At 46.7% G+C, this 24,709-nt stretch overlaps 3 protein-coding genes across 7 annotated transcripts; 1 reads left to right on the forward strand and 2 right to left on the reverse strand.

Moving 5' to 3' along the window:
- Window positions 1-7,991: 7,991 nt before the first annotated feature.
- On the reverse strand, window positions 7,992-15,879 carry gtf2e1 (general transcription factor IIE, polypeptide 1, alpha). Of its 3 annotated transcripts, none has more exons than XM_085135613.1 (6): window positions 15,743-15,879; window positions 14,913-15,224; window positions 14,666-14,823; window positions 11,660-11,855; window positions 11,272-11,501; window positions 7,992-9,012 (listed from the first exon to the last, which is right to left on the reverse strand). In XM_085135613.1, exons 2-6 carry the CDS (start codon window positions 15,200-15,202, stop codon window positions 8,567-8,569), a joined length of 1,320 nt encoding a protein of 439 aa, XP_084991739.1. In that variant the 5' UTR covers window positions 15,203-15,224; window positions 15,743-15,879; the 3' UTR covers window positions 7,992-8,566. The 3 variants fall into 3 exon arrangements, with proteins under 3 accessions (XP_084991739.1, XP_084991741.1, XP_084991740.1); XM_085135615.1 differs by having other exon boundaries at window positions 15,728-15,867; XM_085135614.1 differs by having other exon boundaries at window positions 15,648-15,867.
- Window positions 15,880-15,907: 28 nt separating this feature from the next.
- Window positions 15,908-19,490, forward strand: rabl3 (RAB, member of RAS oncogene family-like 3). Of its 3 annotated transcripts, none has more exons than XM_085135632.1 (8): window positions 15,908-16,035; window positions 16,668-16,759; window positions 17,158-17,287; window positions 17,374-17,488; window positions 17,579-17,729; window positions 18,105-18,176; window positions 18,887-18,925; window positions 19,016-19,490. In XM_085135632.1, the coding sequence occupies exons 1-8, from the start codon at window positions 15,990-15,992 to the stop codon at window positions 19,070-19,072; spliced, it is 702 nt and encodes a 233-aa protein (XP_084991758.1). In that variant the 5' UTR covers window positions 15,908-15,989; the 3' UTR covers window positions 19,073-19,490. The 3 variants fall into 3 exon arrangements, with proteins under 3 accessions (XP_084991758.1, XP_084991759.1, XP_084991760.1); XM_085135633.1 differs by lacking the exon at window positions 15,908-16,035 and adding an exon at window positions 16,052-16,243; XM_085135634.1 differs by lacking the exon at window positions 15,908-16,035 and adding an exon at window positions 16,365-16,513 and having other exon boundaries at window positions 16,646-16,759.
- Window positions 19,251-20,726, reverse strand: LOC146501162 (granzyme B-like). The gene is made up of 5 exons (XM_085135630.1): window positions 20,468-20,726; window positions 20,190-20,334; window positions 19,903-20,050; window positions 19,528-19,788; window positions 19,251-19,409 (listed from the first exon to the last, which is right to left on the reverse strand). Exons 1-5 carry the CDS (start codon window positions 20,511-20,513, stop codon window positions 19,251-19,253), a joined length of 759 nt encoding a protein of 252 aa, XP_084991756.1. The 5' UTR covers window positions 20,514-20,726.
- Window positions 20,727-24,709: the final 3,983 nt, after the last annotated feature.

Genomic DNA, 24,709 nt, shown 5'->3' on the forward strand with positions numbered 1-24,709 from the left:
CGACTGAGAGACGTGAAAGTGAGTGAGAATTAAAGTTTGATCTAAATGATAACCAACTATCCTGACTTAATATGGTTCAATCATGAATTTACTGTGATTAACACGGTTATTACTACTGTTATACCTGCTGAACCATTAATAGGATCTATGTGACTGAGTGAAGCAGGCTGACAGGACCCAAACATCACGCCACGGTCACGGCGAGCGCCGTCATCCACACATGCACAAAACAGGGCGTGGCCAGCCGACCAACATTACTCCAAGAGCACGTCAACGACTCGTCCAGGAGATCACAAAGATAACTTTGATCCTAAATAACTGAAATCATCATTTAAAAACTGTATTTTGTGTTTACTCAAGTTAATTTTGACTAATATTAAAATGTATTTGTCAAAAAAAGAAACAAAGAAATCAGGTAAATGTTTTATACGCACACTTTCCAGATTAGATCTGAAATCATTTGAGTTTATTTCTCATTTCCACTCATTAGAAAACCCGTTAATGACTTTGGCACAGATGTCCCAGGTGACCGACGTCCACTCACAGTCCACACCTGTGGCTGATCCAGAATCAGTAGTTACCCTTACAGCCAGGAGTCTGCAGAGTGGGAGGAGCCCACAGAGGAGCAGGAAGGACGTGAGCTCAGAAAAACTTCACAGGAAGTGGAAACTGTGGCTGCGAGTCATCATCATCATTCTTTCATCGATTCTGATCATTTCATCATAAACATGGGGTCAGGTTACCTGGAGAGTGTGAGTGGTGTGATTGTGAGTGTGCGGCGACCTGTGACAGACGGGCAGTGTTGGGGAGTAACGGAATACATGTACCGCCGTTACGTATTTAAAATACAAATTATGAGTAACTGTATTCCGTTACAGTTACCGTTTAAAAAGGTGGTATTTAGAATACAGTTACTTTGTTGAAATAAATGGATTACACGGCGGTACTTCCCTGTTTCATATTGTGGCGGGTCAGGACTGTTTGGGTTTTGTTTGACAGCTACGTTCTGTTGTTCCAGGCGGCAGCGTTACGGTTGCCATGGTTACAGGGTGACGCTCTCTCTCTGCGTGTTTCCTGGGTGAGAGAGGCCTTTTTGTTGTTGTGCTAAGCTAACAGGCAGAATGCTACAGGTATAGCTCTAAAGAATGTAGCATCATGGGCAGTGTAGTCCGTGCTGCAGGGAGAATGGACTGCCATACACGTTATGTGTCTGTGAGCGAGGGAGGGAGAAAAAGGAAAAGTACGAGCTGTCATCGAGCAGAAACGGGAGCTGGAAGCATGTAAATATAATAATAACCACTGCAGCCAAGAAGAGAGCCTGACGAGCCCAGCTGTAAGTAAGCTATTAAGACTCGACTGTACACCGTGTTCGTGTTTTCCTCCAAAAACAATAAGTTCTGTTGGAGCAGCCTTTCAACGCCTCTCTCTGTCTCTGCTAGCAAAGTTGACCCAGACAACAAAGTAAAGCTAGTTTTCAGCTACGAGCCGACACAGAACCCACCGTATTAGCCAGAGGTCCCTTTACTACGGTTCGGAGCCGCGGACCTTCAGTAACAGTAATAAATCACAGCAATAGTACATTCATGTAGTTGTAAACAGCATGATAATATATTAAGTAATCCAAAGTATTCCGTTACGTTATACATTTTGGGGCATGTAATCTGTAATCTGTAATGGAATACATTTTAAAAGTAACCTTCCCAACACTGCAGACGGGCGACCTGTGGCAGTGGAAACATGATGATGGAACCACGTATGGAGATGATGACGGCACGACTGACCGAAGGGCCGTGATTTATATAAAACTGTGTGATGACAGAAACGGCCCGAGAACAGCAGAAAACAGATATTTAATCTCTCATTTCTACAGGTATGATTCGTCTCCCGAGCACAGACTTTATGCTTTGACTTGATTGTGAAGGAAATGAACGATCACAGCTTTCCTCTCAGGCTGAAACAAACAGAATAGATCTCTGGGTTCATGCGCACACACAGCCTGAGTCACACATTAACGAATAATTGTTTCCTGAGAGGCTTTAAAGTTGAATTTTGCCAGGAGACACAAACGAGGCTTTTGTTTGGTGGCATAGAAACAAGTCCCAGTGTTAGTCAACTGTTGACTCAGTATAGAGATGCACACTCGTGGGACTTCTCCCACTGGGCTGAGAGGTGGGAGGGAAAAAGTGTGACGCCGGAGCGGCACCATGAAGAGAAACAACGACACACAGACAATATTCCTGGGAGACGCAACTTTCTCTGACTTTCCAGGAAGACTTCAGGTCCTTTCACCGTTTCACCCTCTGAGGTTTTCACCGTCCTCAGAGACATACTTTATCTTTTCTTTTTAACCCTGTGACACTAAATATATTTAACACATGAGCTTTTCAGACACTTTGTTTTGTCTGAAGGTTCAATAAGTACTGGAAATCTTTTAAAAACTGGCAAATTTCCTGGCAATTATTTCATGGTTGAGGTTGAACGGGGAGCTGAACTTGATGATGTTTCAGCTGGAAACAGCTGATGTCTTCAAAGCAGCTGATCACATTTTGCAGCACAGACACGTCCAAGTATCAGAGGTTAGAAAGATGGTGAGTATTTAGCTCCGGTAAAGATGATCGTCAACAGTGAACACGAACCACTGTGCAGCGTTAGAAAACGACACGAGACACACAAAGATGAACAATGATGAGTTTGTGGACCTGCAGGAATGTCACAGTTTGGCTTTTTCCAAGCGCAGTAACCACAGAGGTGCCAAAAGGTGAACAAAGGCAGAGCGGCTGAATGTAAGAGCAGGCGATCGAGCCGGGCACACAGGCGGCGCCGGGCAGGCGTCAGCTAACAGCCTGAGGCTCCAGCAATAATGTTTCACACAGATACTCAAACCTCTACTTAATATTCTGCATACTGGAAGGTTGATAAGGCCGAGGCAGGTGATGGATCACGTGGAGAAGAACCTCAGCGTGGACAGCTCGTGGAGGATGGCGTGGTCTGCAAAGTTCTACTGGTGTTACGCTGCAGCCCTGCTGAGGCTGAGTGTGTCACGTGTCACCAAAACATGAGTGCAGAGTTTACTGTAACATGTCTGAAGGTGCAGTTACAACGAGGCCGCTGAAAGCCTTTTAATGAACGCCAAATCAATGGAGTAGTGAAAATCACTCTAAAGCTTATTAGTGGAGAAGAGGCTGAGTGAATCTCCCAGTTCTTGGAGAAGAAACGCACGATCAAAGGTCAGTAATCCACTTAAAGCAGCTCTCAGGAGCCCTTCGACTCTCAGCACAGGAACTGTGATCCACTGTGACGAACCGAAGCGTGATTCATTGTCAACACGCACAGATGAGGCAAACGCATCGAGGACATCGTGAGAAATGTTTGTTGAGCATTTTGTGATTATTTACAATAGAGCCGCCTAATGATTACAGGTGGAATCAGTTCAGCCCAGGCTGGAGTCTGCGTAGTGTTGAAGTCGTGTGTCTTCACTGTAAACACACTCTGACCTCATTCATTTAAAAAGCAGATGATATGTGCTGAGAAAACTCAAAGAAAACTACAACGCAATGCTTCCTGGGAAAAGGCTGAATTCCAACCCCGCTGCTCTGCAAGTTTACGCCCGTGGTCGTGCAGTCGGCCTGAGCGGAACATTCGGCGGCCCTCAGACCGTACGTTTGACATCCTTGCTATAAGGTCGGCCCACACGTTCACCAACAAATTCATCCTTCAGTTTGAACTGAAGTGTAAGACGAATATTTCACGATGTTAACAGCAGGTGTAGAAAAGCTCGTGCTGAGTGTCAGGCCGAGGTGAACACGCCTCCTCAGACGCGTCACTGTCCTCGGCTGGTGTGGACGAGTGGACAGACTATCATCAGTAAATAAGAGGAAAATGGTTCTTTGAGCCTGGACGTGAAATACTTGAGTAAAAGGTGAACCGCCGCTGAGGAGGAGCACGAATTCTTTACGTGACCAGAGCTCAGCTTGGCCGGCTGTGGTCAGCCACTCGGACGCTGGCACATACCTCCACACAGCGGCGGCTTCTCCTGAGTGCAGCACCTCACATCCTTATGTTGCCTCATTCGTCTGTATGAACACGCTGAGCTGCAAACGCTGGTCCTTCTGTTGGTCCGCACTCCTACTGACCTCGACGCTTCACTTGACCTCCTGCAGTGCATTTGGACATTAATTGGAGAAGTTATTTGGAAGCTTTATCTATTTAATCTCAGTAATCACAGCCGGGTGGTGCAGGCGTGGTGTTTTTTCCCTGCAGCCCTCCAAAAGACAAAATCATCCACAGCTCGTCCGTGGGTGTGACACGGCCATGAATCGGTTCTCGTCTTTGCTGCCCGGCTGTGCCCCACCTCCACCTCTTGCTCCACATTAGCTGGGATAGACTCCAGCTCTTTAGCTGCTATCACAGCTGCTGGTGGCATGGAGAAATTTGAGCTTGCACAAACTCATCATTCCAGCGATCATTAGATTTCTCTCCTGCAGATTAAATATTCTCAGCTTTTGAAAAGCTCAGATTGTGCGATCAAAGGAAACCGAAGACAGAACGAGGGTCGATCATTCGTCGTTAATCCTCAGCTCTTATTGGATAAGAGTGATGAAGACACCTGCAATCAGTCAATCCTTATGTAATCAAACCTCTGAAGCATCACTCATAAAGTGCCGTTGTACGTCTCCACTCACACCCACTCACAGACACCATGGGGGGGTGGGGATGCATTGCTTTACACCACCCTCTCCCAGTGAAACGCTGCTTTCTGTCAGGATGTCACACCTTTTTTTAAGCAGCCAAATGAGGTCAGATCCATGCATGAATATGAACGTGCGCATTTTCCTGCAGGAAAATACCACCAAAGATGCCATCAGGGGAGAAATCTTCTTAAACCCTGTTAAACCCATTAAAGCACAATAACCTCACAGCACCTCTCAGTACGCCATAGTCTACCTGATCTTCAGGGTCTCCTGATTTTTTGCAGCTCTGTGGATTCCCCACCGAGTTCTCTTCGCTCTCCCTGTAACCCACACTCAGACTTGCCTCGGCAGATCAATGGAGCAGCATGAGGTTAGGTTTTTAATTGAGCTGTCCTGAAGAGTGGGGGTGGTTTTAATGAGGCCGGGGCCTGTTTTCATCCTGACCTTTGAGGCTGTGCTCTACAGGTGTCCATCCTCTAACTTAAAAGGAATGTATGGGCTTGTAGGGTTACCCCAGAGGTGCCAGACCTCACAAGTGTGTCTGCAGCTTGACATTTCCACTGAATTAAAGTCTCAGCGAGGTTTTTTTAACCTGTTACACTGTATACAGTGTTTCTGATACCTGTGTTATAGCAAGGAGGATGGTTTGTACTCACGTACAACCCAAAGCAAAAATACGATTGTGCACAATAATAAATGACACAAGAACACGGCTGCTTTGTTCATGTAATCATATTTCTGTCAGCACCAGCTTAAAGAACAACACAAACAGCCTGTAAGCACCAGCTCCACAGAGACAGGAGTCCAGCACAGGACACTGGCTGTGCAAAGGTGTGCTGGGGACTATGCAGCAGCAGGATGAGACTGGGTCCAGCTGGGACAGCGTACAGGAACATCTGTGCCACATATGGACTAAAAGACCCGACAGGAAAACAAGGCTCAGATGTGAGCAGGTCTCAAGTTTCTTTAATGTGAAATTAAAGCAGATTTAACCAAATAACTTGTCCATCAGGTACAAGTGTCATTACAAACCACTGCTGCAAACGAGTGAAGTAGAAGTCAGCACCATCATAAGAAAACTCTTTAAGTCAGCTCGTCCCACAAAAACCATGATGACATCATCAGCGCTAAGTGCAGCCAGGCTGTTTCAGCAGCCCGTCGGCCCACAGAGCCATCACACTGAACACATCAGACCAGAGGTAAACAAACAAGCCATATACAGTAAAATGATCAAAGTAATCTATTACTTGTGTTTGTGCTTCCTGAGATTGTCAAAAGTACTCGAGAGCAGTGACACCGTCATCATTTTCACACACAGACATCTTCTCCAGCATCAGTGTCAGAGTTCACGGTGAGGGCATTCTGCAGGCGATCCTTAGCAGGGGGTGGAGCCTATCCCTATTAAGCACACGTGTTTGAACCTGCGCCAACGGTGGAGGTGAACGCAGGCAACAGTGCTAACCACAATGCTGCCTTTATTCAGGATGCAGCCTCCAGCCTGCTGTACTCGCTGTGTTTATTCAGCAGGTAACGCATCAATAAATAACGTGACCTGGATTTGAGCCGACAGCAGGAAAGATTTGACCACAGCGGCGTCTCCTGAAGCTTAGTTTTAGTTACTTGCTCGACTCGATTGCTGTGACAAGACAATGTCCTGAAGGAACGTGCCTCAGTAAACCGGCAGATTTGTCAAACAGCCGTGCTTTGTTTGTAAAATATCAAAGTCATTACGTAAGAAATTATATCAGAAAGAAAGGGTGTGGGCATGCAGTTCGTTCCCATATATCAGGGTGTCCAACTCCAGGTCTCGAGGGCCGGTGTCCTGCAGGTTTTAGATCTCACATTGGGTCAACACACCTGAATCACATGATTAGTTATTCCGGAGAACTTCAGGACATGTTGAGGAGGTTATTCAGCCATTTAAATCAGCTGTGCTGGATCAAGGACACGTCTAAAACCTGCAGGACACCGGCCCTCGACCCCTGCCATACACACACATGTGATCTCTGCAAGTCATTCTGGGCTACTGGGACTCAGTGCTGCCCCCTGTGATGAAGACAAAGGGGTTTATTTTCTGAACAGCTCGTTGTTGAAACGTTTGCACAGAAATCTGGACTAAAATGTAAAACCTACAAACTCTTGTGTGAAATCAAGATGCTGTGTTTGCGTTGATGAAGGATTATGGGTATGCAGACATCTTTTTAAACACTCACTTCACCGTTTCTGTCCATGATGACTTCTGTCCTCCGGGAAGTTCAGCGCAGGCAGGCTTTCTTTGCATTAGCTGGTTTAACAAAACCTAAAAGCCCATTCAGAGATGACGGGCTTCTCAGTGCACTTAAAAAGTATTTTATGCGTCATTCGAGTCTTCTTCCCCACAAAATGGATCAAGTGAGCACCGCCTGCTCCAACCAGACAGAGACTGGTGATGGAGAGCTGCGTTTAAAAACAGCAAACTCAGTGATGTCTTTGTGCTCGGCTGCACAGGTTACACGTGTACAACACTCAGGACCCTGTACGTACAGGAATCTGTGCGAATGGTTCACTTCCACATTATGTTTTTAGCATGTTACCATGGCGATCAAAACCCACCACCACTGCGATGAAAACTCTGATTTTACATTTCTAACCTGGCACACCGAGCACGATTGCCGGGTCAGATGTTTTAAATTTCATGAAAGCGGCTGTCACCATGGTAACTGATGCTGAACGCAGCCTGAACAGGAGCAGCTGATCAGAGAGTTGGTTTAAAATCAGCTGGAAGTGCCACGTTCTTATTTACATTACGTTTTAGATGAAACCAGATCACATGACGCAGGAACAGGTTTTACATGGGTAAACTTCCAAAGTCAAACCTTATTAAAACCACTGAAGCCCAGGTAGAGCGACAGGTGTGCAAAGTGCACGTTTCCACTTGGTGATGAAGAAGCTTTATTCTTACCTGCTGCTGAGCCTCTGCTGAAGCTGCAGCTACGGCAACAGAATAAATCAAACAAAACGTTTCCTGTCGACAAAGCAACTCCCGCTTCTCGATTTTAGCCTCTGCAACAGTAACAACCTGGAACATGTCAAACCCGACATTAACACTGCAGAAGATTGTTAGTCGCTTTTCTTTGTGGCATTTTTGCAGTTTGCCGTTCAAGTTTTAAAAAGTTTTGTCATCCGATACGGTCACTGGCTGAGCAGGTGACACTCACAGGGATCATTTTGTGTATGACGTGAAATGCTCAGAGCAGGAAGCACTAAACAAACACCACAGTGATGACACTGCCCCTGGTGACAGTACACAGGAACAACATGTCAGTCAAAAAGTATGTTTATGGTATAAAGACTCTCCTCCTTCACCACAGTATCTTTTTATTACAGAAGCTCCAAAGAACCAATGTTTCACTCCACATGCTCCGTCTGGCTGAGATCAGTTTTTAAACGTCCCGTCTGTTAACTCGTTTCAGACAAAAAGAAATAAATCGCAGAACGTAAAGTCAGCTGCTTCGTCCTCGCAGGTTCTCCATCAGTGTGCAGCTCCAGCACTCACACCTCCACCAGCTTTACAAGCTCACTGCTGCATGCGCTTGTTTGTAGAAATCAATGTTTCTCGTCCACGACACTGAGCGCTGAAATTTACTGAGTAAAACACCTGATACATTTAAACGGGCAACAAGATTTAAACTAAAGACAAAACAGTTGGCACAGTGCAGCTAGGCAGCTCCTTCTAGGGTTGTAGGGCGGTGCTTTAAAAATACTTGGGACAGAATACTACACGGGGGGGGGGCAACACTGTCAGAGTGCGTCCTCATTAATGGAACGAAGAACGCTGAAGCAGGCTGGATACTTGTTGAGCAGCATGATTAAAGCGAGCTGTGACCGACTGTGGCTCAGAAGAACATGTCCTGGTACAGGTTCTGGCCCATCTCGATGTAGGCCTCCTTCTCCTGTGCAGACATCTGCTCCACCAGCTCCGGCCTCTGGCTCACCTCTCTGTACGAGAAGGGCCGGCCTCCCACCATCACTGTGGGCTCGTCGCCCACTTCCTCAAATTCATCGTCGTCCTCATCGTCCTCCTCTTCGCCCCGATGCTGCGCGGCCGCGGCAGGAGGAGGACCCGGGGGCGAGTCATCGTCCGACTCGCTGGTGTCGCTGTCCGAGTCGCTGGCGTTGGCAGAGGTGAGAGCCCTCGCAGCGGCGCTTGCTCCACCTGCACCGGCGCCTGCAACACTCCTCTTCTCGTGGATCAGCAGCGCGCGCATCACTTCCTCGTTTTCATCTAGCTGACCGGTGCCAGGACCAGGTGCTCCATCCTGGGCTCCAGGTACGTCACCACCTGTGAAAACCACATTAAGATTAGATCACATTCTCATTTTTAGCTTAACTTCAACGCAGCTCTGCTCTTCAACCCTGCTGCTTATTCTGCATCCGTGTCATGTGGTAAGGTAACCATGGGATCGAGTGGAGATTTATCATCTGATCACATGATGCAACTTCTAACCAATCAGGACATCTCACTGGAGCGTAGGCTGGATGAGCACCTGCACAGTTTCTTGGCAGACATTCAGTGCTGCCATGTTACATCACAGCAAAGCAAAAAGAAGGCGTGGCCTGGGACAAACAGCTGCAACACAGAAACGTGAGATCTCCAAGAACGACCGATAACGACATTAATCTTTTAAAAGAAATGTGTTGGCTTCAGAGTGAGTGAGTTCTTAGAAACATGTTTCACAGGTTTATCGATACCTGTTCCAGGGTAGCTGTGTGCTCTGTGATTGGTCTAGACAGATGGGAAACTAGATGAACAGAAACATTGGCTGAGGATCAGCGGAGCCTATCAGAGAGGCAGGAAACCACGAGTGGTACTTTCTTCTTCTACTTCCTCCCAACTTGCTGAAATAAGCTCGGACGAGCCTCTGACATTACAGTGCGCACTCCCAGCGTGTGCAGTCAGCTCCCGACTCTGCCACACATCCAGCGTGATAACTTCAAAGTGAGTGGACGTTAAACTGCAGTTGCTATGCCAACCACCACCTGGCTTAACGTCATCTTAGCGTTTCAACCGGCACAATGCTAAAGCCTGGCAGTTCCACGGTGGGCAGTTGCCCCCAGGGAAGCCCTCAGAGCTCTCTAACGAACGGTAGCGTACCGTTTCAGTCTCGGCGTGCGAGCTCGAGCCCAGCCCGACTTTATGTAGATGTAGCAGGTGCCACATCCCCGCTGATGTCAAAGCAGGCAGAGCGGCTGACGTCAGCCAGTGAGTGTGGGCTGAAAGAGCTGCTCCATCTTTAGAGCCACAGCCTCCGACACCAGCTGAAGCTCCGCACGCTTGACTGAAATCATCCGTACAGCCACGCTGGTCCACATCTGCTGCACATCCCCACCAGCAAGCACAGAAGACTCAGGAACTACAGACGCGCTCGTTCGCTCTCAGCAGCTGAGGACAAAGAAGCTCCACAGCTTCTGTTTTTGATGCATCGTATCAGAATTTGGGTTTTTCTTCACACGTTCAAATGAATAAGTTGTATTTATGAGCTGGAGTCAGGCCCTTTATTCTTTCAGTAAACCAGTTCATGAAACACGTTTACAGCTTGATGCACGCTCAGGATTCAAGCACAGGGTAAAATCTGCAGGCAGATGAACCATGAAGCACAGACGGACGCAGAGACACACCTGTGACAAAAACAACCCACATGTCTAATTTGTAATTTCCATAAGAACGGATTCTATTATGAGGGATCCTGCCTCAGCCACTCACTAATCAAGCCCTGATTATTCCAATTAAGCAATCACGGCTCAGTGGTACTCTGGCCAGGTCTGATTGGATCCTTACCCAAGGGCATGCAGTAAAGTCATTAGAAGAAAACTTGTTGAAGGGCTCTGACAGATGGAGGTAACCTGGCTGACCTGTAATAACCTGTTTCAGCTACAGGCTGAGCACCGACTGAGATGAAAAGCACAAAAACGGCGCTCTCTGCAGTCCGTGCAGTATCCAAGCTACACGCAACCCTTCGAGGACGAGAAACATCACTCATGATTAACGATCGCATAAAGAGCCGCCGAGTCTGGGAGGAAATTCACGCTGAATTAAACTTAAACTAATTCACGGAGTCGGAGACTGCAGTGCTTTAGAGTACTATTACATTCATTCATCTTCAATAACGAGCTGCACATTCTGGAGACGTTTTTCATCCCACTCTGAGTCCATTTTCAAATGTTATCGTATTTAGTGAAGACGTTTAAATTTGATCTTTTTAACAAACTCTACACGAGAGACAAAGATGAGAACGACGTCCTGCAGCTTTCAGATCTCACTCTGGGTCAACACACCTGAATCACATGATTAGTTCGTTACCAGCCTCTGGAGAACTGCAGGACATGTTGAGGAGGTCATTCAGCCATTTAAATCAGCTGTGCTGGATCAAGGACACGTCTAAACCTGCAGGCCTGGAGCTGGACACACGGTCTAAACAGCGTCTGTTTCTGTTTAGTGTGTCTGAATATAATGACTGAGCTACAAATGAAACACAACCATCACAGAGATGTTACAGACTCGTTGTTGATTGAGCGGCTGCAGCGACAGCGCTGTACGTACGGTTCTTGAGGACGTCCGGCTCGTTGTAAGCGCCCTGTACGGTGCTCTGAGTCAGCCACACCGGCCTCTCCTTTGGCGCCTTGCTATCGCCGGCCTGTTTCTGCTGCTCCTCCTGGTCCATGTTGATGACAACGTTCTGGGTGTACAGATCAGCGTAGGTCGATCCTTTGTTCGACCAGGCTTCGCGGTGCGGGCCGCTCGCTGCTCCTGATGCCGCAGCGCGTTCTCGGCTGGAGGAAAGAGTCAGCGAATAATATTTACAGCTAAGTTAACATGATCAAGTCTGAAAATGTGTCCAGTTCACTGGTTTCGGGTTCCTCCTGTGGCTACAGACGACAGAGGTGAGCTGTTAGGACGAGTGCGATGCTGCGAGGCTCGGCAGACTGACCTCTGTTTGAGAGCAGGAATCTCAGCAGGCTCAGGCTCCAGCAGTTCATGGGACAAGTTCACGTCCTCGGTTTCACGGAGCAGCACGTAGATGGGCTCGATCTGCTCGTTGAAGCGCGCCACGAGCGTCCTGGCGTCAGGACAGACGGACTCATCCTCTTCTACCTCCGTCTGGCAGAAGGTGCAGCGAAATGTACCTGCGGGTGAAAAACAATCATTACAGACCTGCTTACAGGGCGCTGCATGGACCGAAGTCTGTAACACGAGCCAGCAGAGACGTTTAGGCTCCAACTACTTTACATACCAGCTGATATATCACAGGAAGTGAACCTGCTGGCTGCCTTTGGTGCCATTTGTGCTCTGATTTTGGTGATTTATAACCAATCGGGCTCAGGCTTGGTCTTCACAGAGGCTGGGCGTGGTTGTGTCGACACAACAGGAATAAGAGCGCTGACAGAGGCTCGTATATTAAACAGGAAACGTCTGCGAGGGCTCGGGGAAACTGTATGCTGTGCACACCACACTTGCTTCCTACCACTAAGAGAAGGGCAAGCTTCGACCATCTGCTTCTCTGGCTGGGAGCCGTTCCAGCAGCAGCACAGAGCTCACGCCTACTTTATGTTTATGTGTACGAGAGGACAAAACCCCACAGGCTACTATTACAACTAAAGCACCTCCAGATTAATGCAAATGAAGTGAACAGTCACAGCTGAGGCAACAGCGTTTCATTAATGTACAAACTGTTGTGCATTTAAGATTAAAGTGGTAAATACCTCATTAAGATCTTATTTATCCTCGATGTGTGCTAAACGGCACCAAGCTGAGATTACTGGAGAAAATCATTACAAAGTAAATCACGTGAATGTGATTAATACGTTCATTCATAATCGCCTGGCACTGGTCTCTGGCTCAGCCTGAAATATTCTGCTTTTTCTGCACAAAGGTGGAGAACATGTTGGCTGAAGGTGAGGAATGAGCGCGTCAGGTGGAGCGAGTGAAAAAAAGATCACGTGTTACGACATTCACGCCGCGCGCTGTGAAGACTCAGAGCTGCAGGGCTTCGGCTCTCCTTTGTGGGTCAGAATGAGCTGGAGGACCAGCAGCGTCGTGTCCGATCCTCGCGAGGTTACGCTGAGTGTTGCTGGCCCGACAAAAGCAGCCCATCAAACTACCAGCAGAGCTGCAGGGACCTGAAGGCTGAACCCTGACCGAGGCAAAGCAGCAGAGACAGGAAGCGGCGCAGAGGAACCGTGAGGCGTGTCATCACAAACATACTGATGGCTCATTTATCCAGAGTGACGAGACTGCACATCTATTCTCTCCCGTTTGTGTCTTTTCTTAGAGCTCGATCATTTAAACACACCCACATTTAACATAGTGATTCTACAGTGAATCAACCTGACAGCCAACAACATCAACTATTTACAACATGCATTTATCCCAGTAAACCACATGCAAGTACTGGACAGAATTATTCACTGAAAACAAATGAGACTGTGACTCCTAGAAGCAGAGCCGGACGGTTGGCAATGAGCCCCGACCCTGGCAGGCAGTCAGCGTGGCGTCACAGCTTAAAGCTGACGCAGTTTCTGAATGAAAACAGCTCAAACAAACACAAACCTTTGCAGAGAGAGCGCTCAGAGCACAGCAGTTTTCTGGACAACGTTTCTAATGCAAATCAGGATTTTTAATGCACATGTTGGCCCTGCGACAGCCTGCCCACCTGTCCGGGGTGTACCCCGCCTCTCGCCCTATGACAGCTGGGATAGGCTCCACCCCCCCGTGACCCTGACAAGGATAAGCGAACGAGAATAGATTTTAGCAAACACACATACATCCCATTTCAGTGATCATCAGTTCTGGGGATGTTGCTTCAATTTCTCTAAAACCAAATTCAAAGAGATGCCGTTTTCCCAAAATGCATTGCATCCTGTGTAATACAGTAATGTGCACTGCTCAGAAAGGAAGGAGCACTTTAAATCATCAGATCTCAGAAATAAAATCCTGCTGGAGCTCGAACAGCAAAGTGAGAGTGGCTCCACTGTGACTGCAGGGAGACAGCAAATGTTCGGGTAAGGGCGCGTGTTGACATCATCATGGCCGCTGCAAGTCATTGATTACCAACTATTTAAATTTGATGTAAAAGTGAAAATTCTGTTTTTTAAGTGCACAAACTGTTTCGTGGTCACCTACGTTCAGTCTGTGTCATTCAGAGCTCATCGTTATGCAGCATATGTAAGTTTCATTAGGAGGAATTGTCATTAAATGTATCCTGGTAGGTGCTGTTACTGCCATCTAGAGGTGAGCTGAGGAGCACGCAACATAATGGAAGTGCAAACAAAAAGCAACACATCAGATCACAAAAAGTGATCCTTGCATCAAAAATACTGAAGTCTTCATTTAACTTTGACACACTCATTTCGATACATCCAATGTGAATCACTGCCAGATGTGAGCGCCTGCCTCGCTTTGCCCACATATTATATCTCCAAACAAGATAAACTGAGAGCCAGATTTACCAAGTTAGGATAATCACAGAGGGGCTGAGTGGGCAAACACGTCCACAGAGGGAGAAAGTTCTGCATCTATTGATTTTTTAAAAAAAGATGAAGAGTGTCCTCCTCCCTCCCACTGACGCTGCACGTCGAGTTCAGTTACTTTATGCTTGGTTTTAAAATCGAACTACTGAGGAGCAGAAATATGTGGGGCCTCGCTCCAAACCAAAGGGTTTAAGACTCAGTGAAGATCTACGGGAAAGAGCCAAAGCTGAGGCACCACGCTCGCCGTTTTGAGCCGTCCACCTGCACCAAAAAAACGACAAGTTTCTCTGTGCACGCAGCGTGCTATTTAAATATATATGAACTCTCCCCACCCGCGGTAAAGAAGCTTCTAATTAATTATTCATCCCATAAAAGCTGGACTAAAGTCCTGTAAAACTGCCAGAATGCTTTCAAAAATCCAAGCGTGTTGAATATTACAGTACAGCAGCGCTGGTCTGCACGTTTACCTGTCATAGGGTCAAAGAGTTGGTTGGCCTCGAGGTCGGTGAAGGTGGAGAAGCAGCAGGGACACCGGAAGGAAGCGCGGTTGGTGGAGTCTCGCTCATCTGTCTCAATGCGTCGTCGCATGTGATCCAGTTTGTACTTGACCACATTGACCAGTACCCTAAAAAGATGTAAGACAGAAATAAGACTACTGGGTCTAAAGTGTCCATCATCCACACACACACACACACACAAAGCAGAGATTTAAACCTGTAATTAATGAAGTAGTAGTTGTGTCTCGTTGTCTTGCCATCGGGCGCTGTCTCCACTCTCATGCGGCACTTCACAAACTTGTCTGCTTTTAGGGTATTGAGTACTGAGCGCAGCTGTTTGCGGTCATACTTGAGCAGCTCCAGCATGTCCTCCTCACGCACACATGGGTTACGGATCAGCACATCCAGCGCTAAAGCATGCTCCAGACCATAAAAACCCCTCACGACCTGCTTGGCCAGCCGCTTCAGAGCTGCGGGGACCTCGGTCAGTACCTCTGGTTCAATCATCTTTGGGTCTGGAGAGAAAGAGCTGCAGGGCAGAGTGCGACAGCGGGGGGGGACATCAGGAAGGCAGGGGTGAGGAGCAGGGCCAGAAGAGTTATTCAAGTACAAAACTTTAAATTTAAGAGGGAAGTGTAAGGTAGACCACATTAACCCAGTAGGAGAAAATCCCGGCCCCGTTATCGATGTCAAATCATCAATCACAGCTTAGCGTAGCTTAGCTTAGATCCAAACAAAGACTAAAACATAATGCATCCGGTTGGCCGGTGTTATTGTACATTTTAATGTAATAGACTACAATAGAAAGACGGCGTGTTAATCGTTTTACCGGTCATCTTATTATTTCACACTTTATCTTTAATAAAAGCTCGATGAAGTTACTTTTATTTAAATTAAGCGCTAACACTGAGTTGGCCTGCAGAAAGCCGGCAGGCGTTAACGCGACCCTTACCGGTTATTGTTTATGTGCCAACAGTCATCTCAGAGTCGCACACACTGACGTTAACTCACAAAAACACCGCTAAAACTCACTGAACACAAACGCACCTCACGGTCCTTTAGCTGCTGGGTTAGCCAACATGCTTCACTTCTTATTTTGAGACGACGACCCCGGAAATGAAAAATAAACCCGGACCAACATTTCAGTTGGCCCTGGCCCGGCTGCACTAATCTGCACTAGCCCGTAGAAGCGAAGAAGCTTGAGTGACGGGCATATTGGCGAATAGCATGGCTTCGTTTTCAAGGGGCGTGGTTTTAAGAACACTGTTTACTTCCTGATTGCGTCTATCAAAAAATGGCCTCTCTTGACAGGGTAAAAGTGTTGGTTTTGGGAGATTCCGGTGAGTTATGAACTATTTTCACAAGCAAAACCTTTACTACTGTCTGCTCTTATTTATAAGGACATTTGCTTATTCTGAACGGAACTCGCTCACTTATAAAACTCTTAATCTTTAAGTAGGAGACCGACGCTGTGGTCAGTTTGCTGCTGTGGCAGTTAAAGCTACGGATAAACATCACGTAACACACCTGTCATGTCTAACCTCACAGGTAATTTTCACAATAAAGGTACATCGGCGAGCGACGCTGAATTTTAATACCCGTCATTTTTACATCGGTCACTTTGCGGCAGGTGGACGTAAGAAGAGTGTTTGGGTATGAAACGATTCCACATCAAGAGTTTATATTTCACAGAAACACGTTTTGCCGAATCAGAGAGCGACACCCTACAGATCATTACGGATACTCACTGATGTTGTTCCGGAGATGTGCTCTGCTGGAAGCCGAGTCTGTCGTAAACTGACTCGATGTTTCGGTGGAGTTCAGTTGTCTTCCAGTCAGCAGCAGCTGTAGAGTCTATTCATAATTTAAATCCATTAATATCGATCAGCTACACAAAAATGTTTAACCCTGCAGCCACTGCTGTGCTTTGCATCAGCTCCTTTTATCCAGTATCATGTTGTGCTCTTTGCAGGGGTTGGCAAGTCTTCCTTGGTCCATCTGCTGTGTCAGAATCAAGTTTTGGGAAATCCATCGTGGACTGTTGGCTGCTCTGTAGATGTGCGGGTAAGCAGGTCCAGCATCTTCTACTTTACAGTCCTGCTGGTCTTTTATTTTAAACTCTTATAAAACACTAACGAGAGGGAGACGGGTGTAACGGTGAACCTGAAAGGAACAGGTGGGCGGGTTTAAATACCAGGGGATCCGGGGTGTCAGGGGTGATCTGTGACAGGAGGATAGCAGCAAGAGTGAGGGGGCAGGTAATGAGGCCTGCTATGATGTATAGTTTGGTGACTGACAAAAAGATAGGAGGTAGAGCTGAAGGTGGGAGTGACCGGGATGGACAGGTTTAGAAATGAGTCCATCAGAGGGACGAGGCTGGGATGGTTTAGGCATGTGCAGAGAGGTAAGAGTGAGATGGAGCCAGATGAGCTATTGATGTCGAAATAATTATTCTACTCCAGGTTCAAGACTATAAGGAGGGAACCCCAGAGGAGAAAACCTTCTACATTGAACTCTGGGATGTTGGAGGATCCGTTGGCAGCGCCAGCAGCGTCAAAAGCACGAGAGCAGTCTTCTACAACTCGGTTAACGGTAAACACTTATACACAGGTCTGAAAGCATTGATTTCATCAGTGATGTGTTGTTGAGACATGCTCTTCATGTTTGGGTTCTTTTAGGAATTATATTGGTCCACGATCTGACCAATAAGAAGTCCTCTCAGAATCTGTACCGTTGGTCACTGGAAGCTCTGAATAAGGATTCCTCTCCAACTGGAGTCATCGTTTCAAACGGGTGAGCAGATCTGTGTGTTTGACATCGTCTTCATTCAGAATGATAAACAGACAACATGGCTAATGTGGAAGCTTCGATATTTGACTGCAGTGACTATGACAGAGAGCAGTTTGCAGAGAATCCGGTGCCTTTGCTGTTGATCGGGACCAAGTTTGACCAAATTCCAGAGAACAAGCGCAGTGAAGTTCTCACTCGGACGGCGTTCTTGTCTGAAGACTTCAATGCAGAAGAAATCAATCTTGTAAGTCGCCTTTTTCTGCTCCACGAGCTCTCAGCTTCAGCTGCTTTAAACCAACGAATCAGTTTCATTGGTTTATCTCTCACATAAAGCACAACTCATGTTTAACACTCATAAAAAAGGAAACGAGACTAATGATGAGAATAAAGCGGTGATTCACACACTTACACACCGCCTACGTTTTTCAGTCAGTAATATACAAAAACAAATTCTAGTTCAGAACAATAAAAACAACACACATGTGTCATAAACATCACAGCATCAGTAAGCTCCTCTCTGTCCTGTGTCTGGTCCTCCAGCCTAAAATAAAACATGTAGAAGCTGCTGTGGTCAGTTTCACTGCAGTGCTGAACTTTCGGTGTTGTGTTGTTTTCCCAGGACTGCACCAACCCCAGATACCTGGCTGCAGGCACCTCAAACGCTGTGAAACTCAGCAGGTTCTTTGACAAGGTGAGAGCTGTGAGCTGTGTCACTGCGGTCTGTCAGGCAGGCCGTGAGTCAGGCTACGTCCACACGAGCCCAGATAGATAGGGGTTAGGGGGGAACGTTTTCATCTGAAAACGCCGTTCCCGCTCTTTGAAACGTCGTGGCAAAATGTGGAGGAAAAGCAGCGAGTTTTTTAAATGGACTCACAATAAAGGTGGAGTTGTTGCTGCGAGTAACACAAAAGTATAAAGTTGCAAAAGCGAGTGAGAATTAAAGAATTTGAAGAAAAGCTCTCTGGAGCATCTACAGACTGATATTCATCTTTAACAGGGCTGTCCAACAAAACAACTGCTGTGTAACGCCCTCCGATATCTTAGTTTAATTGGTCACATGACTAACACGCGTCATCGTTTTAGAAAGTCTCTGTTTCCAAATGTGTGCGTTTTCAAAACGCCGTCTCAGTGTGGACCGGAGGCCAAACGGAGAGACGAGGTTGCGTTTTCAAACAAAAATGCATTAGTGTGGACGTAGCATCACACGCGTGTGCACCTCCGTCTTTGTGCTGTAGTTGCACGTGTGGATTTATCGAGAGAAGCTGTCAAACAGGGACAAACATCTTTTGGGTTTCACGTTTATTTTGAATCATAGACCTGGAGGATAAACGTCTCACATTAATGGGAGTCCTTTCTCTTGACGTGTACGTGTGTTCTGACTCATATTAAACCTTTCAACAGGTAATAGAGAAAAGATATTTCACCAGAGATCCCAGTCAGGTCAGTTTGTTGTCTTTGTTTCTGTCCAGTCAGAGTCGTAACAGTTTTGGTAAAAGGTTGAAGGTGACCTGTTTCCCACTCTCTCTGCAGATGACTGGCTTCACAGACAGAAAACGGTTCAACTTCAAAAGTTTGCACTATGACTGAGACCTGTGATCAGACCCCGCCCACTCAGACACGCGCTGGAAGTTTATAAAAGCTTCCAGCGCGTGTCAAAATGACATTTGAAGAAGGTGCTGAGGACAGAATGAAGAGGCATGCTTTGAGCTTTTTATTACACCATCATAAATGAGACATATGCTTTACTGCTCCTCTGACTCGTGCATCATTCCTGCTCCTCCATTGTTTGCTTGATCCACGGGATGAAGGAGCTGACTTTAGTATAGACATGCGGGTACTTTGGATTATTACAGTCCTCTTCCCAGATGAAGGCTGTTATACCCTGAGGCTTTGTGTTGCAGATAAGTGGCCCACCAGAGTCTCCCTACAAAGAAAGACTTGATTGAGCGATCTGTGTAAAGGTTGCACATTTTTGTCATGAATAAAAAACTAAACCTGTATTTGAGTTATTAGCTGCTGGGCTGCTTTTGTTATTTCATTACCTGGCAAACGCCTCCGTCCTGTCTGGTAAACTTGGTGCATATCATGTGACCAGAGTTAAAGTGTTTTTGCCAAATGTGTTTGCACTCAGTGCTGAACTGCATCTTCTCTGTGGCTTCTTTTAGGACATTTGAACGAGATCCATTAGCTTTGGTTAGTCCCCAGCCGGCCACAGCACATTTAATGTTGGCGGGTGTTTCCCCGTTCTTCTTGGGCAGTCCCATGGTCCTCACGTACTTATTCAGCGTGGCGTTCTTCTTCAACTGTCAAAGAGAATCAGTGAAAGTTGCTCCTGCATCAGTTCAACACATGAACCCAGTGCACAGGGAATCAGGTCACTTTAAACGTTACTTTGATGTGAAGTTGGACAGTTTTACCTTCAGTAACATGATGTCATATTCGTATTGTCCAGTGAACCCTGGATGAGCGAAATACTCGTCCACTTCGATGCGTTGCTGAGTTCTCTCTTTCTTGGTGATGTCGTGTGCTCCGAGCACCACGGTGCAAGAACCTGAGGTCTCATGTCTGAAACACAATGTTCAAAGAAGCGTCTGCACAGTGACTGCTGAGAGAACAGCAGCAGCTAAAATAACATCCTTTGACTTTTTAAAAGCAGTTACGTGCTTGTCCTGTCTTCATGTTCATGACCATATAAAAAGCGTACTTGCAGTGAGCTGCAGTCAGAACAAAGTCCCTCTGAATAAGGATCCCTCCACATGAATGTACTCCCCGATACTGGACTGACACCATGTACGGTCTGGAGTGGGGCTTTGCCTCCCTGCCACCGACTATGCCGCTCTCAGCAGCCCCTTACAGGAGAACAAAGTCAAATCAAAACAGCGACCACAGAAAATTCTTCATTTTCACCTTTAAAGAGGTGGAAACTGTATTTCAGCGCAGGTCTAAAATATCCTGTCATTGAAACTCTGCCAGTCTTCTTACCTGTGAGGGAGATTTGCAGAAAGACGTAAAGGATGCAGCAGATCATGGTGGGACAGACGCTCCAGGCTTGCAGTGACCCCCCCACTCCACACGTCTCTTTTTATAAGCAGCCTCCCACAACAGAAACTTTGTGGTCAGACGTTTCTGCACGGATATCACACCTTTGTCTGCACTGCTGCATGTAACAGGTGGTGGTGCATCACACACCTCCAGTAATTTACCAGCAGAACTTTATTTCTGTTCTCAGGATGAATTAGAGTCTGGATCATTCATTTATTTTTATTAATTCATATGTTCAATTATGTAAATAAATATATCTAAACACAATTCAATAAAAGGACTAAATGTTACGATCCCTGGTGATGCATTGCTTCATATACAGAAGGTCTTGCTGCTATGAGGAAACTTTACCAGCGGGACATCGTTGTGTGCCTCAACTTCACAGCATGTTTCAGTCTTTTATCACAAGCTGTTCTGCCATTTTTCAGTTTCTCTTTACCTTCCTTGGTTGGGTTTAGACATTAGGTCATAGTCTAGATTGTAATATTAAAATTTTAGGACACATCGTCAGTAGTGGACCTTGGATTCCTCGGGTGTTTTGACCATTATCACTAGACACTCACCCAAGGAGGCCGTGCCAGGGTGGATCAGGCCCCGGAGTCACTGGTTTATGTTATAACGTTATTTCTCTTTTCTACAGTTTATTTTATCAATTCACCACAAAAGTCATACTTATCTCTTTCATATTTAAAGAGCCTCACTTCTTCAAGGGGATAGAAAAGGTGATAGCAAGAAGTAAGGCAAAAGAGACAAGATAGGAGAGCCGGAAGGGGGGCGCCTGATCTGGCATCCCACACCTCCCCGCCGGATCCTGCTGTACGCTCTACCTCCCCCCTGCCTCCCAGAAAAAAGGGAGGAGCAGAGGGTAGAAGAGTGAAAATTCTAGCGTTGGGCTTTCTATGATTTTGAAGCCCCCTGTTGAGGCAGGCCCACCACGGGTTGATCAATCCTGGGCGTGTCTCGCGGTTAGCTGACTGCCTTAGCTGCACAAGTGATGTCAGCCCTTTTTAACAAAAGACAAATGCTGATGGATACTGACGCTCCCCTTGGTTCGTGAAAGGTTGAGCGACGATGGATTTTCTTTTGCGCTCAACTTTCTCGGCTACACACCTGAGCACCTGGTTGTGTCTCCATGTGTACATGAGTACGGCTAGTCCTACAACCAACCAAGATGTGCTTGAGTGTGGCTGGTGTCCCGATTCTTTCTTGATGTGCTGAGAAAGAACAAACAGTACTCTGAGCAGGTCCAGTCAACAACAATGATTTATTAGCACATGCATGTGGAGATGTACACAATACCATCTTCTGTGTTAATCTCCATAGAGGAAGCACACAGGCTCCACTGTTTTAAAGGGCTGAAGGGCTAAACCTGCTCTGTCTGCATAAGCAAAGTATATTATCCTGCAACAGTGAGAGTTAAGTTCAACCCCTTCTAAGGCACTCGTGTTTGCACTTCACTTACAGTCTCAATGCTCTTTCACCCCAATCTGTTTCCTCTTATTCTCTTTTAGCAAAGTAAAAATAGGCAATGTTCTCTGCAAGTCTGCACAAAGCCTCCAGCTCTGCACAGTTTCAGTCTGGCTAAGCACTGCAATAACCTCTGAAACAGTTTATCACGGAAAAACTAAATACACAGCCAATAAGCACTAGAGAATGTGTTTTCTTACATCCTACGCTGACTGTCACTGGGCAGGCGTGTGCACTACCTTATAATCCTGCACATTTCATTAGCAGCTGGATTATTATGGTCTTTGCTAAAATATTACTTCATGATATATTCTCCACCTTCGAAGAAGGTCACAATACAGCTGACGCCGCTACTCCTCTGCCAGCTCGGCCGATCTCACCTCCAACAACGGCATCATGGGTGCGGGGCCTTCGAGTCCCGCGTCCATGGCCCTCGCTATCACCCTCTCGGTCAGCCGTCTGATACAGGGAAGGCAGCAACAGCTGCACGTGACCAGGATAACTATAAAGACTGTACAGAGGGGGCAGGATGGGTCCTTTCCAAACCACAGCTGCAGATTTATTGGGGAAGGCAGCACATCGTATGTCGCTCGGATGATGAAACTTAGTCTATTAGCCTCCATTCCCCAGATTTCACTCCATGAGAGTTTCCTCTTTCCCACACTCTCCCAGTTCACCCAGCGACCCTGCTTGGCCAGCGCTACGGCTCGGGCATGTCTGGCTGTTTCCTCCTCCACCACCATTTTTCAATGTTCGGTTACAGATGCCTGCTGCCACCGAGGTGTTACTGCTCCAAGACCAAATCCTCCTCTGCCCTGCTGGACGTGACCCACCACGTCACGACGGCGAAGAGCAGATTTGGCCTGTAGCACAGATGTGGCCAGGGTCCACTTCCTCCCCGTTGCTATGGGGTCTCGGGAGTCCGTAAGTGACATCTCAAGCCTCACTTTTGCACATTTAATGTCCTCTACCAGACTAGGGTTAGGCAATGACAGTATAGAGTCCAACACTGCTGAGGCATTTGGGAAGTCCGAGCCACGTCCTCGTGTAGGAGCTCACCGGCCTCTCCAGTCGATTGGCGTGACTGAGTGAGACCTCGTACGTCGTCAGTGGCTGCAGTAGTCTGGGAGTTTTAATCTGGCCGTTAGCCTTGTTCTGCCGTGGTTGTTCAAGTTGCCAGGTATCATATATTCATATTTTCAATTATATATAAACACAATATATTTTATACTGTCTGTGGTTTTATGAGACCCTGAACATTGGTCCTGAGGGTTTGTCTCATTGGCTGCCTGTTGACTACATGTGCTTTAAAGTAAGCCGTCTGGGTTGGTGGTAAATAACCGAATGGAAAGTGTGTGTCAAGGCCAAATTAACCACAGTGCACACAAAGGTGATCACACCTCCCACTGTGAACCTTACACACATTTGTGCCACTCTATTCTCTCCGAAGCTCGCTTGTTTTTTCTAAAGCAAAATGTCAGTGATGTGAGATGGACATGAATATACAGACCATAATGAGGGCTGATGCTGGAGGCAGGAGATCTATCTGTCTATCTGTCTGTCTGTCTGTATATATACATGATAGTAATTTTTTTAGTAAACTATATTGTTTTCAATAATTTAGCTTTAAATTACTTGAAAATTATATATTTCCACAGAAAAGCCATAAAATTGTGACGAGTATTTGTGGTTTCCGTGGAATTGGAGGCGTTTTTCTGCAAACAGTTATTAGTTCGATTCTAAGGAAAAGTTCAGTGATGTGTGGGTGGACATGCATGCTCTAGACCAGGGGTGGGCAACTCCAGGCCTTGAGGGCCGGTGTCCTGCAGGTTTTAAATGTGTCCTTGATCCAACACAGCTGATTTAAATGGCTAAATTACCTCCTCAACATGTCCTGAAGTTCTCCAGAGGCCTGGTAACAAACTAATCATGTGATTCAGGTGTGTTGACCCAAGGTGAGATCTAAAACCTGCAGGACACCGGCCCTCGAGGCCTGGAGTTGCCCACCCCTGGTCTAGGAACATGACACCCACAGACAGGCAGAGCCTTTACTCATCAGTGGGAGGAAGATGATGAGCACTTTCAGCAGCGACACTGCTCCTCTTCCTCCGGGCGGTGTCAGTGTGGCGCCATCCACAGGTCAAACCTCAACACTGCACCTGATCCAAATGCACAACTTTTGGCTGGGGTCAGTGTCACTGCTGGTACCTGGACCCTCCAGAGGGTGGTCCGACTCCTCCAACATGACACATCAACACGTGCCATTCCCAGGCTTACGGCGTCTCTCAGCACAATCTCAGGATCGAGGAGGAGAGTCCAGAGCCCGGCAAAACAACCTCCAGCAGACGACTGGTGTGAATGTCTCTGAACAATCAGAAACAGACTTTGTGGTCACCTTATCCCACCAACGATGTGGTGGTCCAACTTTTTTCAGTGTATTTAAAAAGATCCTCTGGAAAAGATTCGAATTCTTGTAAATGAGTTTAATACACAAAAGCACATGAACAGCAGAAACGTACATTTACAGAGAAATAATAGCAGAAAAGCAAAGTGAAGCGAGCCCCGGGGTGAAGAGCATTTAAGCACCAACAGCTCAGACACACAAACAGCCCGGGGCATGTCGACCCTCCTCTTTATATAGCGTCAGTGAGCCCTCCTCCTGAGGTTGGGTATTTTTCCATTCCTTGCTTTTTTCCCTGTTCCATATTAAAATTA

This window comes from Neolamprologus multifasciatus, chromosome 16 (genome assembly GCF_963576455.1).
Source record: "Neolamprologus multifasciatus chromosome 16, fNeoMul1.2, whole genome shotgun sequence".
NCBI lineage: Eukaryota > Metazoa > Chordata > Actinopteri > Cichliformes > Cichlidae > Neolamprologus > Neolamprologus multifasciatus.